The sequence below is a fragment of the Nyctibius grandis genome, chromosome 5 (assembly GCF_013368605.1).
Source record: "Nyctibius grandis isolate bNycGra1 chromosome 5, bNycGra1.pri, whole genome shotgun sequence".
Lineage (NCBI taxonomy): Eukaryota > Metazoa > Chordata > Aves > Nyctibiiformes > Nyctibiidae > Nyctibius > Nyctibius grandis.
In genome coordinates this window covers 57,247,980-57,266,393 of record NC_090662.1, presented here as the reverse complement: position 1 = coordinate 57,266,393, position 18,414 = coordinate 57,247,980, and the positions used below count along the sequence as shown (strand labels likewise).

At 44.6% G+C, this 18,414-nt stretch overlaps 1 protein-coding gene across 1 annotated transcript; it reads left to right on the top strand.

Annotated features, from left to right (window-relative positions):
- The first annotated feature begins 92 nt into the window (after positions 1-92).
- STRA8 (stimulated by retinoic acid 8) lies at positions 93-18,157 on the top strand. The gene is made up of 8 exons (XM_068402315.1): positions 93-284; positions 1,981-2,056; positions 3,513-3,597; positions 3,998-4,150; positions 11,107-11,389; positions 12,664-12,740; positions 14,426-14,537; positions 18,083-18,157. The coding sequence occupies exons 1-8, from the start codon at positions 93-95 to the stop codon at positions 18,155-18,157; spliced, it is 1,053 nt and encodes a 350-aa protein (XP_068258416.1).
- Positions 18,158-18,414: the final 257 nt, after the last annotated feature.

The window sequence follows — 18,414 nt, the reverse complement described above, 5'->3', positions numbered from 1 at the left end:
TTTTTTATCTGTCCACTACGCAGGCTGTAAGATTTCTTTTTCTTTGCTTATATATTTATTCAGTATAAATAAACGTTGCATTGCAGCTTTCGATGGAGGCAGATGGAGACTGTAGCAAGCCACATGCCAGAGTGAGTCCCAGTCCCCTGAAACACCTGCAAGAGGTAGAACCCAACGTGGCAAAGCGGCGCTTGTCACAGGCACGCAACCGGGCTTCGCTGGCAAGACTCTTCAGCGGCTTACGGGAAGCTGTTTTATCCCAGTCAGACAAGTCAGCCTCAAAGGTGCGGAGCAGTGACTATTTCTCTATGCATCACTATTCTACACGGGTGTTTAAATTTAACTAGGTTTATTAGGATGACCACTGTATCTTTACGGGTGCCAGTGTGTGTGTAATTTCACTGTGTGCAGCTTTCCTGGATCTCTTTTACTTTAAAGCTACAAGCTCAACGTAAGCAAATAGTTCACTTTGTAGTCTCTGGGTCATGGGTTTATCATGTGCCTTATCTGCACTTTTCTTATGGGATTTTTGCAGGTTCTTTATAGCTTTGCATCTTCTTTATAGTGTTTTGGAAACAAAGCAAGGGATCCCATGATGAAGTTATCTTGATTTCACAGCATTTTGCTATGAAATCAGAATAGTGAATTTAGGGACAGAAGTTATAGGGGAGGGAGTAATTCATTTAGCCTTATGAGGTGCACTCTGTCTTCAAGACACTCTGGAAAAATAAGTCAGGGAAAAAAACAACCACCAGTACTGTTTATCAGTCTCTACTAAGCTAAGAAAGTATTTAATCAAAACAAAATTGTTGATAAAGATGAAGTTGACCCAAAATGCTACTGAAAAGATGGATTCCATGCTCAAGGCAGAGGAATAAACATCAGGAGTCCTTTTATCCTCAACTCTGCCACCAGTTCATTTAGTTAGATTGATTACTTTCAGTGTTCCAGTTTGTAAAATGGAGAGGGTAATGACTGTTTAGGACAGGAATTGTCCTTGTAAAGGGCTCTGAGGCTCTGAACATGCAAAATACTGATATCTGGGGCTTGTGCCTGCTGAGCCCCTTACCTCTCATGCAGTTTGATGTAAGAGTTTAATTTGCCATGTTCTAAACAAGATGCAAGTTAAACATGATCTCAGAAGCCAAGACTAAACAGATACTCATTTTGTCTAGTCTGAAGGGAGTATCTTCACATACCAATTCTTAAAATTGCTTTTTTATAGTATCATGTGCCCCTTGTGTGGGTTTTGGGGGACAAGGAAATTCATTATCTTCAGGAGCCTAAATACAGAAGTTCACCCGTAGTCCTAGTGCTTCATGTCTGGCTAAAATATCCAGTGTGAAAACTCTGCAAGGTAGACATCCTGTCTAAGGCGACCGTGGATGGTCTCACCAATCACATAAATCTTGAAATATTTTTGAGATGTGTATGTTTAAATGCATTTGCTGTATGTTCTGTTATGCTTTCGATAAATGATGAAGGAAAGCACTGAAGTTATTCCAGTTTACATCAGTGTAGCTGAGAGTAGAACATGGCAAAGGCTTCTCCCAGCAAAATTCTCGTGGGAAATGATTAGTAAAGTCTTATGCCTAAAGTTGGTAGACATCCAACAAGACTTCACAGCGTGGTATTTCTGGACATGCTCCAAGAAGAGAACGATCCAAACAAGACCAGTTGCTGATGAAAGAAGATCAGAGTTAAGTAGCAAATGTCTATGTGACTGGGTGTTATGTATATGTATTGCATAATATATACCCAAATATTTATATTCTATATTTAAGTTTGCTCTGGTATTAGTTCTTTCCCCTTTTCATATGCATAAGGGTAGCTGGTGAAACAACACAGTTGTTTTCACAGAGACATCGAGATAACTGAAGGTCAAAATGAAGGAAAAGTGAAGAAAACAACCAAGGCGTGTTAAAACATGAATCTAGTCAGAGCAGAGAGCAATCAGTTCTGATTTCTTCTTATGTTTAGTATCAGGTTTTGCATAAGGCTAAGAAATCTATCCAGAAGCTGGAGCAAACCTTGAGTTCTTTGCTGAAGATGAAAGGTAACCATATGCAAGTATTTGCCTTGGACAGAGTGCCTGGACTTGTTTTTTATTTATTTGTTAAATAGAGACAGATAGGTACATGGCTGAGCCCATTAAAGCATTAGAGCCAACTGTGGCTTTAGTTGTAGCAATAAGCAAGGGATAGCGAAAAGTTTATTGACCCACTAAGCACTGCACCTCGGAAATGCCCCTCTGACTCTCAGTCATTCCTACCCCCTCCCCAGTCTAGTCCAGGTGAAGGAAGGAAACAAGTAATTCCTGCTATCCCATGGCAGCAGGCCGTTCAGGCAGAGTGCCCTTGTCACCCTGCTGCCGATTCACCCCCAGCAGGTGTGGGGCTGGTGTGGGTCCCCGGGCTGCACGCTTGGGCTCCCACTCTGCTCCTCCCAGCCGCAGCAACGTGGCACAGTGCGAGTCACAGCCGTGACGAGCACCCAGCATTGCGAGTCAAGCAGAGCCAGAGCTTCAGAACAGCAGGCTCTGGTGTGAGGTAAGGGGGAAGGACAGAGAAGCTGCTGAAGATTTGCTGGTATAGGAAATGGAAGCCTCTAATTCACTCTAATAGAAATGGGTAAGAGAGATGCTGCAGTTTTGTTTTCTTTCAGCTTGGTGGATTGTCTTCATGCACTTCTCCATTACTGCCTGCAACACCACACGTCACGCCGGTCTAGCATGTGCTGTCAGCACTTGAGGCAGCTCCTGCTGCGGGGCTTCACGCCCTCGACAGTGTGCCTTCTGTTTACTGATGCTGGCCACTGCCTCCAGTGGCAGCAAGTACGACTAGGGGCTGATGGAGTAGAGACTTAGGACATATTTTTATGTCCCTTCAAGTGTCAAAATTATTGTTGGCTAGAAAAAAACGTTGCTTTTCGTGCAACTTGAACCTCCAATAATTTGCATCAATTAAAGTCCCAGTGCTTAAAATGCGCGATCTCCCCGGAACCCACATCCTCGGATAACCCATAAAAGTCAGTCATAGGTAGAAGGAATAGTTTGACAGAGCTAAATTGAAGGGATCACAAGCAGTGAGGCTGGTCAAGGAGAGTTTGGAGGTAAACTTCCCCTTGTATTTGGTTGCATATATGTACAATTCATACTGCTTGTGGTTGTCAGGGGTTTTTACATGCAATTTGCTCATAATGTGGCAATCACAAAATACTGTATTGACTAGTGCTTGCCTGGACTTTGATTTTCTGATTGTTTTCACCATCAGTTCTGTCAGACCAACATTAGGAAGAAGGCATTGATTCTGAGTTCCCCAATGATCAAACTCCCAATATTGCTAGTTACATTGTAGGAGGGGCAGAGGTTTCTCCTTTCACATATTTTTTGCCTAATGAAAAGCTCTGGCTCGTGAAGGACCAGTCGTTGAAATTATTGTTTGATTGGGGCTGAGGGTGAGAGGGAAGCCAAAAGTGCCACTGATGTGACAGTAACTTTCTGCTGACAACAGGGTCCTTCAGTCTGGAGGATGGGAACCCGTCCAGCTTGGAGGTAGGCAAGGAGGACTATGTCAAGAGGCACTTCAGCAGTCACAGGTAAGGGCTTATACCAATCAAGGAAAGATGATAATACTTTGCATTTGCTTCCATCCCAGCATCTCTGAACCTCTTTGTCATTGTTACTGAATTTCCAAGCAGAGGCCTTTCATCATGAGGAAAAATGAAGAGATTTCACCTGAACCCCTGTAATCCCGTCCAGTGCACAAACACTCTAGGCATGTTGTTGGTCTCATTTCCAGTCACTGCTTATATTTCCTTAACTTTCTGTGTAGCTCATCTCCACCAAGGACTTCTCATTTGCCTGCAAAGCAAAAAGAGGAGGAGAAAGCTGGCGTGGGAAGAATGGCCCTGGACTCTGGAGTGACCATGACAAGGTCTTTATTAATCCAGTTAAGAAGTTGTTCAGGTGGCTTTTTTTCCTGTGTGTTCTTTCCAGCACTGCATCAGCCTCAGAAGCTGTGAGTGAGAGTGACTCTGCCGTCTGGTATTTGATTCAAGAATGTGAAAAACAAACAATGGACGAGGATGGGAAGCCAGAATTTATCCAGTCTCCAGACACTTCATCCCCGGATCTGGTGGAATTTGAACGGTAGGTGCACCCCACATTGCCTTCAGTTTTTTTAATTTGTTTGCATTAACACTGTGCATCCCGTCGCTGCATTCGTGCAGCCCTGCTGGAGCCTGCATCTGCCTTGCAGAAGCCTGGTGCCAGCAACTTTGGCCATGCTGGTGATGAAGCTGAGCACCTCCCAAGTCCCTTACCTGTGACTTGCATGTGAGTGGACTTCTAGCATCATAGCAGTCCCCAGCACTCAGGCCTTGGAAAATCCCTGAGGATTTTCCACCCATCCTCAAGAAAGATATAAAATTTTCCTTCAAGTGTGTCAGTCCCTGTGTGGCCATGCTTCACCGCTGTCCAGATGGCTTGCAGAGCAAGACGCAACATACTGCTAACAATAGCAGTTTAACAGGCAAGCTCAAGTGGAATAGGAGGTTATCCATCCAGAATTATTTACGCAGGTGCATGTCCTTGTGTGTTTGTGGTACCACTACCGCTATCAAGTTGTATCAATGCAATGGGGATAGATTTCAGGAATGTGGGAATTGCTGCACCGGATGAAATTCTCAAAAGTCTAGCTGTATGTGTTCTGGGGAGGTGCAGAGGTAGGCAGATACTCTCCCCCACAGGGATGTTCATCCTGCCTCTAATGGCGTTGTTATGAGGAGCTTGAGCACTGTTGCCCCTTCCAGAAGTAGACCCTTAGCTGCTGGCAGCTTGGAGTACTTTTTTTGTGGGATCAGAGCAGGGTAAGGCTGGACGCAGCAAGGGAAGATCATGTAGTCCTCAGCCTGCAGGCTGAAGAATAGCGGTGGTCTGGAAGACATCAGAAAGCACTTCTCAAGATGTGTGCGACATGGGGGGCAGGAGGGGAACCTAAATACTTACATGGTGGGTGTGAGTCTGTAACCCCCTTTAGGATCACCTCGTAAGTCCTGATGCAAGACCTAAAAGTGAAAGACCACTGTTCTCATGTCAGTGGTCCCTGTATTTTAATCTGGAGTTGTAGCGGTAAAATTACTGTGTTTTTCAAAGTTATTGTTATCTTAAGACTGAGTACATTGTTCATCACATTCTTCCCCTTGCTGTCAGACAGCACTAGGAAGTACTTAGAGGTCGTGGATGCTTTTCCAAAAGGATGAATGATCATTTAATTGAGATTTGAGAAACAGATGGGTGTCTAATCTATCCTGTCCCATCAAGTACAGTCAATTTCACCCTAACCATTCCAGAGCTAAGAATATGCGGTGCAGGAGAATCCACAGCTGCAGCTGGTGTCCTCTTCCGCAGCGCCATTGCCATAAACAAAAACTTCTGCAGTTCCTTCTTCTCTTTTGCTTTGAATTTTGAACTCTGAACTCCAATTCCCTTGGATTCTGGAGTTTTTCAGCAAAATGCGACTGCAGCTGTGCCAGCAGGTGGCACCAGCCTCCTGCCACTGTTCCTGCTTTTGCTCCTCTGAGAATCGGAGGTGGCTGTAGTAAGGCATCATTTACAAGACCTTGAAATGTGCTGAATCAAGATTTTCTGGGGGAAGTAAGCTCTATTTCATCAATGACTGCACGACAGAGCCGTAAACATCTGACTTTCCCCTTCTTCACTGACAAGATAGACCAGGGCCTGTATTCTGTGGACTCTGGCAGACTGTGGTTGGTTCATAGCTAATTCTTCTCAAAAAATGATCTTTTATAACAGGCATAAAACAATAGGGACTCTTCAGCAAAAAAAAATAACAGCCTTTTGGTGATTGTCTAATCATATTGTTTGGGCAGCATCAGAAATGCTTTGAGCTTCAATGGACTGGTTTTTTTTTTCCATGTCCAGGAGCAGGAGCTGCAATGGTAGGACTACATAGTACTCTGTCCCATGCAAAATGTGGTTGTCTCCTTCCAGCTGGGAATGAAATAGTTGAATCATTGTTCAAGCTTAATTTCTTTAGCAAAGCAGTCTAATGGTGATTCATCTTATTCTGTTTAAGAAACTCCAGATCCTTTGTTTAGAGCTGGACATCCAGAATCCATGGTGAGCACAATACCTTACATGAGAACGCTTATTTGCCTTCCAGTATTTTGTCTCCAGCAATGGTGGAAAATACTCCACAGTATGGAAATTGGAGTTTAAACATGTTTATACTTGTGTGCAGAATTATCCTAAGATTTTCAATACTGGTTTGCTGGAACAAGTATTTAAAAAAAAAAAGAAAAAAGAAAAGACTGAACTATTTTGAGTTACTTTCTCATGCAATACTGTTCAGTTAATCAGGAAATGTGCTTATTTGGGACATCTTCCAAGGAATCATTTTGAGCCCAAACTTAGTAACAATGACTGCTGTTTATAGAATTCTTGGTTTGTACTCCTTTGATCTTATTATTTTCATCTGAAAAACTCTAAGCATTTAATAAATGTAAAATAACCTTCAGTGCTGCTTTCCAAAACAGACATGATTATCCCTGGTTCATGGTGCCACACATTGCTAACAGAAGCAGCATGCTCATTCTGAGATTTAGTCACCAGGTTGCAATTGTGACACTTATGTTCAATTGCCAGTTTCACTATCGACTGCACAGAAGTCAGTCTTAGGGATGCGTTTCTTCAGATGTAAAATGGAGGAAATTGAGCTCCCATGCTTATTTAAGTCGGAGCATCCAGGCCTGGGGTAGTTTCTTTCTGTCTGCATGTGTAGTACCTAATACATCTGGATATGACCTCAGCCAAGGCTTTTAAGTGTAGTGCAATGCCAGTAGAAGTATAAAAAGTGACTTACAGTGTAAAAGCCTCAGGATACAAAGGCAAGTAACTAAAAATAGCCGAAGTAGAAAGGCTTAGGAGCATTCGGGAGGCTGAAATGGAGATAGACTGGTGGAGCCAGGCTCTGCCCTCCCTGCAACAAAAATGGGAGCACCTGCCAGAGACCTCCCAGGATCGAGGGACCCCTGCACTCTGCCCCTCTCAGGTGGAAAACAATAACCTAAATGAAAGGAGTGAGTGGAGGCAAGTCTATGGCCATGGCAAAAGGCGAGTGCCCTCCTTGCCTACCTCGCCTCCACAGGTGCCTCTGAGAAATAGATATGAAGCCCTAGTGGAATACAGCCGGTCCAATGGGGATGTGGTGGAGAGGCAACCTATATCAGAGGTCCCACCACAGTCAGAAAAACCTGACAGGCATATAGCTACCTCCTCCACAAGGAAGAAGAGAAGAGTTTTAGTGGTTGGAGACTCCTTCCTAAAGGGAACTGAGGGCCCAGTATGCAGAGCTGACCCCCATCACAGGGAGGTCTGCAGCCTGCCTGGAGCCCGAATCAGGGATATCACCAGGAAACTCCCCAACCTGGTGAAGGCCACAGACTACTACCCCCTGCTGATCTTCCAGACAGGTGGGGAAGAAGCTGCATCCCGTAGTCTGAGGGGGATGAAGAAAGACTACAAGGCCCTAGGACGGCTGGTGAAAGAGTCTGGGGCACAAGTTGTTTTCTCCTCCCTCCTTCCATTTTCAGGCGATGACGTGGGATGGAATAGTAGGATTCTCTCTATTAATGCCTGGCTACGAGACTGGTGCTACAGGCAGGGCTTTGGGTTCTTTGATAATGGCTGGTTTTATAAGACAACAGGTGTGACAGTGATACATGGGAAAGGTTTATGTCGTAGGGGCAAAAGGGTTCTGGGACAGGAATTAGCAGGGCTCATTCGGAGAGCTTTAAACTAGATTCGAAGGCGGATGGGGTAGTAGCTGGGCTTGCACCACTGGGGCAATGCTCTAGTGTTGAGGTAGACCAGGAGGCCTCCCATCCCCGTGGGGTGAAATCGGTGTGCTCAGCTTGCTCCCTGAAATGCCTGTACACCAATGCACGCAGCATGGGGAATAAACAGGAGGAGTTGGAAATCCGTGTTCGGTCGGGGGGCTATGATCTAGTGGCAATTACAGAGACTTGGTGGGACGCCTCGCATGACTGGAATGTGGTCATGGATGGCTATGTCTTGTTCAGGAAAGACAGGCTGCTAAGGAGAGGTGGTGGAGTTGCTCTTTATGTGAGCGAGCAGCTAGAATGTATTGAGTTCTGTCCAGGGGCGGATCAGGAGCGAGTTGAGAGTTTGTGGGTGCGAATTAAGGGGCAGGCTGGCAGGGGTGATACTGTTGTGGGTGTCTATTACAGGCCACCGGATCAGGATGAGGAGGGTGATGAGGCCTTCTACAGGCAGCTGAGAGCAGTCTCGCAATTACAGGGCCTGGTTGTCATGGGGGATTTCAACTACCCTGATATTTGCTGGGAGGCCTACTCAGCTAGCCATCCTCAGTCCAGGAGGTTCCTCCAGTGCATTGATGATAACTTTCTGATGCAAATGGTGGATGAGCCAACTAGGAGAGGAGCGCTGCTGGATCTTATCCTCACTAACAAGGAGGGTCTGGTTGAAGAGGTGAAGGTTGAGGGCAGCCTTGGTTGTAGCGACCATGAGATGGTAGAGTTCAGGATCTCATGTGGCAGGAACAGAATAGCTAGCAGAATTACAACCCTGGACTTCAGGAGGGCCAACTTTGGCCTTTTCAAGCAATTGCTAGGGGAAATCCCATGGGACAGGGTACTAGAAGGTAAGGGGGCTCAAGATAGTTGGTTAGCATTCAAGGACTGCTTCTTCCGAGCTCAACATCAGAGCATCCCAACAAGTAGGAAGTCAAGGAAGGGTAGCAGGAGACCTGCATGGTTAAACAGGGAACTGCTGGGCAAACTCAAGTGGAAGAAGAGGGTGTACAGATCATGGAAGGAGGGGCTGGCCACTTGGGAGGAATATAAGTCTGTTGTCAGAGGATGTAGGGAGGCAACTAGGAAAGCTAAGGCCTCCTTGGAATTAAACCTTGCAAGAGAGGTCAAGGACAACAGAAAGGGCTTCTTCAAATACATTGCAGGTAAAGCCAGCACTAGAGGCAATGTAGGCCCACTGATGAATGAGGTGGGGGCCCTGGAGACAGAGGATAAAAAGAAGGCGGAGTTACTGAATGCCTTCTTTGCCTCTGTCTATACTGCTGGAGGCTGTCCTGAGGAGCCCCGGACCCCTGAGGCCCCAGAAGAAGTCAGGATAGAGGAGGAATCTGTCTTGGTAGATGAGGGCTGGGTCAGGGACCAATTAAGCAATCTGGACGTCCATAAATCCATGGGCCCTGATGGGATGCACCCGCGGGTGCTGAGGGAGCTGGCGGAAGTCATTGCTAGGCCACTCTCCATCATCTTTGCTAAGTCGTGGGCAACGGGAGAGGTGCCTGAGGACTGGAGGAAAGCGAATGTCACTCCAGTCTTCAAAAAGGGCAAGAAGGAGGACCTGGGTAACTATAGACCGGTCAGCCTCACCTCCATCCCCAGAAAGGTGATGGAACAACTTGTTCTTGGTGCTGTCTCTAGGCACATCAAGGATAGGGGGATCATTAGGGGCACTCAGCATGGCTTCACCAAGGGGAAGTCATGCTTAACCAACTTGATAGCCTTTTATGAGGACATAACCTGGTGGATAGATGATGGTAAAGCTGTGGATGTGGTCTATCTTGATTTCAGTAAAGCGTTTGACACTGTCTCCCACAGCATCCTCGCAGCTAAACTGAGGAAGTGTGGTCTGGATGATCGGGTAGTGAGGTGGATTGTGAACTGGCTGAAGGAAAGAAGCCAGAGAGTGGTGGTCAATGGGACAGAGTCCAGTTGGAGGCCTGTGTCTAGCGGAGTCCCTCAAGGGTCGGTACTGGGACCAGTTCTATTCAATATATTCATTAATGACTTGGATGAGGGAATAGAGTGCACTGTCAGCAAGTTCGCTGATGACACAAAACTGGGAGGAGTGGCTGACACACCGGAAGGCTGCGCAGCCATTCAGAGAGACCTGGACAGGCTGGAGAGTTGGACGGGGAGAAATTTAATGAAATATAACAAGGGCAAGTGTAGAGTCCTGCATCTGGGCAAGAGCAACCCCATGTATGAGTACAAGTTGGGGACAGACCTGTTGGAGAGCAGCGTAGGGGAAAGGGACCTGGGGGTCCTAGTGGACAGCAGGATGACCATGAGCCAGCAGTGTGCCCTTGTGGCCAAGAAGGCCAATGGCATCCTGGGGTGTATTAGAAGGGGTGTGGTTAGCAGGTCAAGAGAGGTTCTCCTCCCCCTCTACTCTGCCCTGGTGAGGCCGCATCTGGAATATTGTGTCCAGTTCTGGGCCCTTCAGTTCAAGGACAGGGAACTGCTAGAGAGAGTCCAGCGCAGAGCCACGAAGATGATTAAGGGGGTGGAACATCTCCCTTATGAGGAGAGGCTGAGGGAGCTGGGTCTCTTTAGCTTAGAGAAGAGGAGACTGAGGTATGACCTCATTAATGTTTATAAATATGTAAAGGGCAAGTGTCATGAGGATGGAGCCAGGCTCTTCTCAGTGACATCCCTTGACAGGACAAGGGGCAATGGGTGCAAGCTGGAACACAGAAGGTTCCGCATAAATATGAGGAAAAACTTCTTTACGGTGAGGGTGACCGAACACTGGAACAGGCTGCCCAGAGAGGTTGTGGAGTCTCCTTCTCTGGAGACATTCAAAACCCGCCTGGACGCGTTCCTGTGTGATATGGTCTAGGTAATCCTGCTCCGGCAGGGGGATTGGACTAGATGATCTTTTGAGGTCCCTTCCAATCCCTAACATTCTGTGATTCTGTGAAAATTTATGAAATGCCAGAATGAGGTTTGCTTGTGCAACAAGTAGAGCCTGCAGCGCCTGGAGCTTCTGTTATGAGGCAGTCCTGCTTAGGCCGTGGCTGGCGCCGGCCTTTTGCAGATGAAATCTTGGCAGAATGCAGCTGCTAAAATCTTCAAACAGTGTTGGGCAACCTTCAGTAATTGTATGAAGTCTTAGAGGGGGGAGTCAGCGAAGTAGTTATGAATCAGAGCTACTCCCCAGTCTCCTGCTCATTTACAGTAGATGGCTGCCTCATAGCCCGCTCTTAAGGGATGCTCCCTTTCCTTTCATTACAGATACCTGTATTTTTATAAGCACTCAGTGGACCTGCTGATAGAGCATGGAATTGTTTGCACCAAGGAGATGGCTCTTCCTGAGGTCTCCACGGCTGTTTCCCATCTCTGGCAAGAGCTTTCTGAAGAAAGGAGAGACAGCATCTTGCAGTACTGTATCCAGAGAGATTTCATCATGGATCCTAAGGCTGCTTGCCAAGAGCCTGTGTGCACTGAAGGTAGCATGAGGGACAGCCGAGGTAACAGTGAGGAAGCCAGTGGTTCCTCAGTCTCCACACTAGAGGAAGTAAGTGCTCAGTAACACACATCATCTGCCTCTCAAATTCCAGACCTTCAGTTGTTAGTTGGCTCTGCAGCTTTTAATTGGAAACAGAGTAGTTGTAATTAAGGTTTCCCAAGACCACTTGAATGCATAAGTGGAGTCAGTAAGCAGTCTTTGAGTAAATATCTGCACTGAAGTCTCTCTTGGTAAGATACACAGCAAGCTATAGGAGTGCAGTGATAGTAATCCTGCTAGTCTCCACTGACCTGTAGAGTTTCTGTGGCAAGTGACAGTTAAATTTGCTCTAAGTTGCTCCAAGGGGAGGGAGCAAGAACAAGAATTACACAGTTACTGTGCTCTGCGAACTCTCCAAGGAGCACAGATGAGCGAAATCCAGAAGGAATACCCAGTTTGCCAAGGTCTGCTGTGTTTTGGGTTGGGTGTTTTTTTTTCATCAAAGCACGTGGTAGCAAAGAGAAAGTATTTGTAGACCAGTTCCAGTGGCACAGGACTAATGACTGCCTGTGCCATGCACCTCTGCAGAGCCAAAAAATCAGTGACTGAGCAGACATGGGCATTTGTTAAAAAGAGATGAAATAACAGTCAACTCTTTGTAAACTGTTCCTGGAGCACTCATTACTTAAGCAACTATCTGCTCAAAGACACGTGTAATTTTATTAGCTGCAAGGGAGAGACAGATGTCCACCCTCAGCATATAAGTAAATTACATTGACAAGTTCTTTTTGAGTCACAGGGCACAACTCATATTGCTGATGTCCTTAGGAAATGCCATGGGGATGTTGCATGTGCAGTAATTTACGGCACAGAAAATGTGTGAACTGCATTATGGCAGAGTGAACTAATGAGCTTATCGGTCTGTCACAGGGAGCATCCAAACTCCTTTGTAAGCCAGGTCGCACACTGGAATCAGATTTGGGGAGACTGGCTGGTACAGCTGAGATCTCTAGCCGTAATCAGCAGCCCGCAGTCAAGTCTCTGATACAATTCATGTTTTTTTACTGATTTTTTGAGAGATGTAATGTTAAGTCTAATTCCTAGAGGTTGAAGCACAGGACTAAGGGAATGGACTAACCTTGTGTTCCTAGTCATGAAATACAGTTTTTCCTTATTATTCCTGTCTCCACAAAACCGTCTTGGTTTACTCTACCTGTAAACATACACATTAAATGGAAAGAAAGAATATCATGCTTTCAAAGACTTAATTTTTACAAATGATGCCCTAGGTAAAACTTTTAGGTGGCTGGATATGTTAACATCTGAAGTGTTTTCTCTGACAGGTGATGTTTGAAGATGCGTTTAATGTTGCTGCTGGTTTCCTTGACAGAAGCGAGACTCGGGGAATGTCTAGCGAGAGGTAAATGACAAAGTCACCCCTTTTGCTAGACAGGGTAAGTTAATAGACCACTGTCAATACTCTACAGCAAGTTTGCTGTGGGGTAAGGCATAGTCTAGCTTCCTTTTTTGTGCCTAATTTTTAGTAAATGGTTAGAATAGCAGCCTCCAGCAGGTGCAAAAGGTGCAAAAATGAAACAATTAATAGGCATTTATGGCAGAATCAGTAAGAATCGCTTATAAGAGCACTCTGTCACTTCAGGATAACTGGCATCCTTCTCATTTTCTTCACCACTCTGCATAGCTTTCTATCTTTTCAAATTACAATATTTGTAATGTTTTCCTTTTCTGTCTCTCGCTTAACAGGTCTATGAGGACCATAAGGCATTCCCTGGATAAGTCAGCTAATCATAAACTGTACTCTCATTTAATGAGACAAAAATGATAATTTCTTAACATTGTTTACCCTAACTTTTTCAAGTACCCTCCTTCCATCACAATGAGGTGATCAAGCTAAGGTGTGGTTGACCTGAACATTAACATCAGAGAAAGACAAGACCTATCAAATAATAACATCTCTTTCCTCTGCAGGTCAGATGAGTTACCTAAAAGAGAACACGTCAGATACAAAGCTGGCACTGCCTTTGATTTTTTTCCTGGTAGACCAAAGAAAGAAAAGGGTTGCTTTCCTCAAGAGGAAAATCACGTTATGACTCATCTTTTATGCATTCTTGCTATTTAGTCTTTGTTAGGATTGTTTCTCATTGCATATAGCATTTTTAATCTGTTTTTTAAAATCCCATTTTCTACTTATTTTTCCATATTTAGAGAGTTCTTTAAGGTGAATTTCTTTCACCACCATTCCACCTTGCACTTCCAGAACAGAATGAATGGAAATAACGTTGTTTTGGCTGTTGATCAGAATATACTTGAATTCATAATAAAGCTTAACAAATATGTATCCATTAAATAACATTTATTAGGTCACAATTGCTGTTTGCTTTCAAAATAAGATTAAGTATTGCTTAATACTGCAATGTATTGCTATCATCTTTGCAATCTGTTTTAGGTCCCAAATTAGATTAGTATTTCAGTAGTCAACATTTATCCTGCTCCCTTCCTTCCCTATCACTCCATGCCTTGTAATTGTGGACAGAGGTGTGACAGGAGAACTTTGTAAAATCCCAGGGAGAATACAGAGGCAAGGTCCAGAATGAATATCTTAGCTTTTTGTCAAAGTTATGTGTTACCTGAGTACAAACCTGCCAGTGATAGCTAATACGTCGTTTCATGAGCACATTGCTGCATTTACTCAAAAACTTGACGAAAGAACAACCCTACAAAATACACTACCAAGAAACCATTGTTGCTCTCTGTTATAACGGATATATACTTTTCCCCAAAACAGTGTTACTACAGTAACAGCTGTCATGTATCAGTGGATCTCTCTGTTGTCATACTGGTTTCTTGTATTGCTGTTCTCTGTTCTTACATATCTTCCTTGCATTTGTTAGACAATATCATCTCGTCAATATGTCCACTTCTGCTCCTCCCTGTCTTGCTTGGCTATTGTCTTTAATATCAGAATCATCTTGAAAACAATTTGAATCTTTTTTAGTTTATAAGTAAAATGTGGAGAAGAGAAAGTAAGTAGGGGGAGAAATGAGGGAACAGGAAATTAAATATAGTATCTGGTTCCATTTTCAGTCCAGCATTTGCAAGCTGCACATCTGAAAATCCAGAGGATCTCCACAGACTCTATCTGCAGATCACTCACTTCCTAAAAAGCCTCTTCTTTGCTAATACACAGTTTTGCCAGGTAAGCTTTGCCAAAGGATTCCTTATAGAAGGAGCAATGTATTTCTGTCACTGTCAGAAAGGGATTTCTGTTTTCTGTGCTTCTGACCATATTGTCCAGAATCATTACAAATAAGAACTTGGGGTTCATCACTTCAGATGTGTCATTTCAAAAGGTCAGTAGGATTGCCTTTGTAAGAGGCAAAGTGTGAGGCGTTATTATTGCTTCGAATATTATTCAACATGGCAAATGACGTGAGGATTTTTTTTTTTTATTGTTTGCATGAAAGGTCCTTGTGGGAAAGCTTGAGTGATTTCATCAGAGCAGGCGAAGCTCACGTTGCAGTTCTCCATTAAGCCCCAGCTGCTTCATTCTGAGCTCAGCAGGACCAGCTTCTGCTTGTCTGGGTGCCAGGTTCCCTACCATGAGCCCTCCGCTGCCAGGCCTTATGAGTAGGGTATTCGTGTTCTTGAAAGAGCTGATAAACAGCTGCTGATCTGCCTCTTAACCTCAGCCTACTGTTACAGGTTTGCTGAGACAAAAGTCATCGTGTTTGCAGTGTTCTTCCTCCCCTTCTTGCCCTCCTGCCAAGGAAGTGGCTCAGAGCTTGCACATAGGTAGAGGACTGTAAGGGAGATATCCCTCAGCAAGAGCATGCTTGTTTGGGCTCAGAGTCAATTGTACCTCCACAGTAGCCACTGTTTTGCTAATTTTTATCACCTAGCTTCCACCCAGGCTCTGTTACTTGAGCAGATGCTCCTTTGAAGGAAATAGGGTGTTTTGGATGGGACAGAAAACAGAGCAGAAACTAGTATTGCACCACTATCTGAATCTATTGCATAGTGACTGCTGTGTGCCATTTGGTTCCCCCCATCTCAGGGAGACAGTAGCACTAGAGGAGGTGCAGAGAATGGCAGCAGGCACAGCAAAAGACATTAAACAGGAGCCACTAGAGTAGGACTCTTCTGCAAAAAAGACTGAGGGGGTACCATGAGAGAATTTTGATCCTAAATGGTGTGGATTTGGTACACAGAATGATTATTCATTGTGTCTAACACCAGAAGAACTAGAAAGCACCCAACGAAATGAATGAACAACATATTAAAAAATACTTGTACGTGCAAATTACCAGATTTAACTCCTGGGGCATCGATCCATTGACAATTACTAAATCTGAAGGTCCAGATACAATTTCCAGCTCAGAAGGTCCTCACAGCACAGTTTGCCATAATGTGGGAGCATATATTGTGGAACAGATCACACTGCATGCACAATTCTTGCACTTTTTGTCTAAACATCCACTCCTGGCCATTGTCAGAGACCAGGCACTGATCTACACAGCCCTTTGGTCTGTGAATAGCTATATTCTGCATGAGAGCAGAGCTCTTCCTGTGTTTGTGTAAATGACCGTGAACTGAGCACCCCTAGAAAAGAAAGAAAAGCTTTAGGCAAGATACTGTACTTTCTGGTTTTAAATTTCTTTTGTGAATATCATGCCTGGCAGCGTTAGGTGGTCCCATTCTGTCCTTCTGCGTGGTGCTGCATTGTTATACGTGAGCCCAAGTTCATCTCTCAGCTCCCAGATGCGGTGGTATGAGAAGAGGTAGTGTCTCTTTCAAGCCTTAAAGAGGGACATTTGGAATGAGACTAGGAGAATGGGAATGATGGCAAGACAGGCAGCAAAAGAAGCCGAAGTACTGCAAATTGGCAGGTGACTGAGCTCAGTGGATCCAAAAGGAAATAAAAGGCTGCATGTGCTTCTTTTACACAGGAACTTTGAGTTGTCTGTGATATGAGAATAAAAAGGGAGTTTGAGCAGAAATCACCCAGGCTAGAGAGCACTCATAATGTGAAGGTCACAATCTGTTTTGGTTTAGATAACTGCAGTACAGCACACCTAGAGAGACTTGCCAAGAGGCAAAAAAAAAATATGACTGACAGGAATTTTTTATTTTGAGAGCAGAAATTCTGCTCCATCTCAAAGCAAACAGATTCAGGCAGTTATGGAAGTGGTTGCAGAGTGGGGATAGGAGATGGTCCAGCTATCTTGAAACACACCAACTCAGGCAGCAGCAGAGAGCTCAGTATAAGCTACATTCCTTACCCCAGAAATTGGGCTACTCAAGGCATTGGAGACTCCTGGACTTGACAGGGAAAGGAGCCCTTCCTGCTTACCTTATGGGTGAGACTGAACCCCTGCAGACAATTCCCCTGCCCTTGATGTAGTACCTGTGCCTGCACTACACTAGCCCAGGAGTTTGGGCAGTGCTGGGATAAATTATCCAAAGGATAAAGTGATGTCCTGGTGCACTGTGCACACACCTTGTAGAAGATACAGAGGTGGGTAGCAGGTACAGTACTAAGGCGAGGCATGCGATGTGCACCCGACAGAAATACAAAAGGCAGCCTATGGTCTCCTTTCCTTTCATCTGCAGAGCTGATGAGGTGACGGGTTTTATTGCTGGTCATTACATGCCAGTGATATGTTATGCCATTTCTGGTTAACTGTCCAGGTATGAAGCGCTACTGTCAGATTTTGTATGTTCACCATTTTGTAGTCACAGATCCACTGAGTGCAGCTCCTCTTGAGCTGCTGCCCTGGTTCTCAAGGCTGCCAAGGGCATGCACCCCACTGGTATAAAATGCTTGAGAAAGACTTACACAAGAAGAGGGAGGAGATCATTTGGACAAAGAAAGGGAGAGCTCTTAAAAGGACAGTGACCCAAAAATGAGAACAGGAGCATGCTTCCATGGTGTGTGGTAGAGAAATATTTCTGAGCATGAGATTAGTTAAGCAATCTTGTCATTTTTCAAGAGCTGTTGTCTTAAGGTCACTTCATAAGAGATGCTTAGCAGCAAAGGCAGTAAAGAATTAATTTAGATTGGCGTCCAAAGGTTTTACAATACCTAAGTGAAAGCAGGTTTTTTTATAAATAGCACTGAGCATCTTTGCATCTTCAAAGGCATGCTTTCTTTTAAAATTATGGGTTTTAGATGAGTCACTTGACAAGCAAGTGGGATTTAGTGCTCCTTAAGTGATACGTTTTATAAACAGCACCTATTTTTAAGAGCAGTCTTGCCCTGAAGAGTCTTGCATCAATGCAGAAGGTGGACTGGATGGACTGCAGGCATTGAACACTTTCATCTCCTAGACTTTGATTTCTCAAGAGCTGCTTATTCTGTGTAAGCTGGTGAAAGAGAAGACCATTTCCTTCTGTTGCTAAAAGAGCAGCAAAGCCTGAAGTCAGTAGAAGTTAAGGGCTCAAGGAAGCTCTCGTATCTTCAGAGCCTACTGGCTACCACAGTCAGTAACAGCTGTCTAAATGATGTAACTAGACACAGGGTGGAGCCCTGTGATTTTAGAAAGAAATTGGTTGAAAATTTGAGCCGTTCTTCATCAGGCATCTCAGGCACTTGACAAGTGCTGGTTGTTGATGCAGAGAGGAAGGAGGGCTCGTGGCACATAAGTTGACACATGTCAGCACTTGACCAACCCACTGTATATTTGAAACACAATCATCTCCTGTGGTTTTTAATCCTGCTTGACTTTGCGGGGGGGCTTTCAGGAAGAAGATCTTCAGCTCGATTATGAGACTGTGATGCTGAGGTGCACTGAGACCTTCGATGATGAAGATTTCTAAACAGTATCTCTGTTTGCTAATGTTTTGCCAAGCATTGCCAGGTACACCAGGCACGTGAAGAGACTGCACCTCTTTTCAGTGAAGCACCTCTCTGAGCAGGGTGTGGAGATGCGGTGTTAAAGTGGTTTGTTACTGTTGACTTCCCATTCCCTCATCAGTGCTTCTTGATATATCAGTTGAGTAATTTATACCTTTTAAAGTTCCAGGTTTTAGATATTTATAAAATCTTAAGAAATACTTTTGTCTGTTGCTTTTTA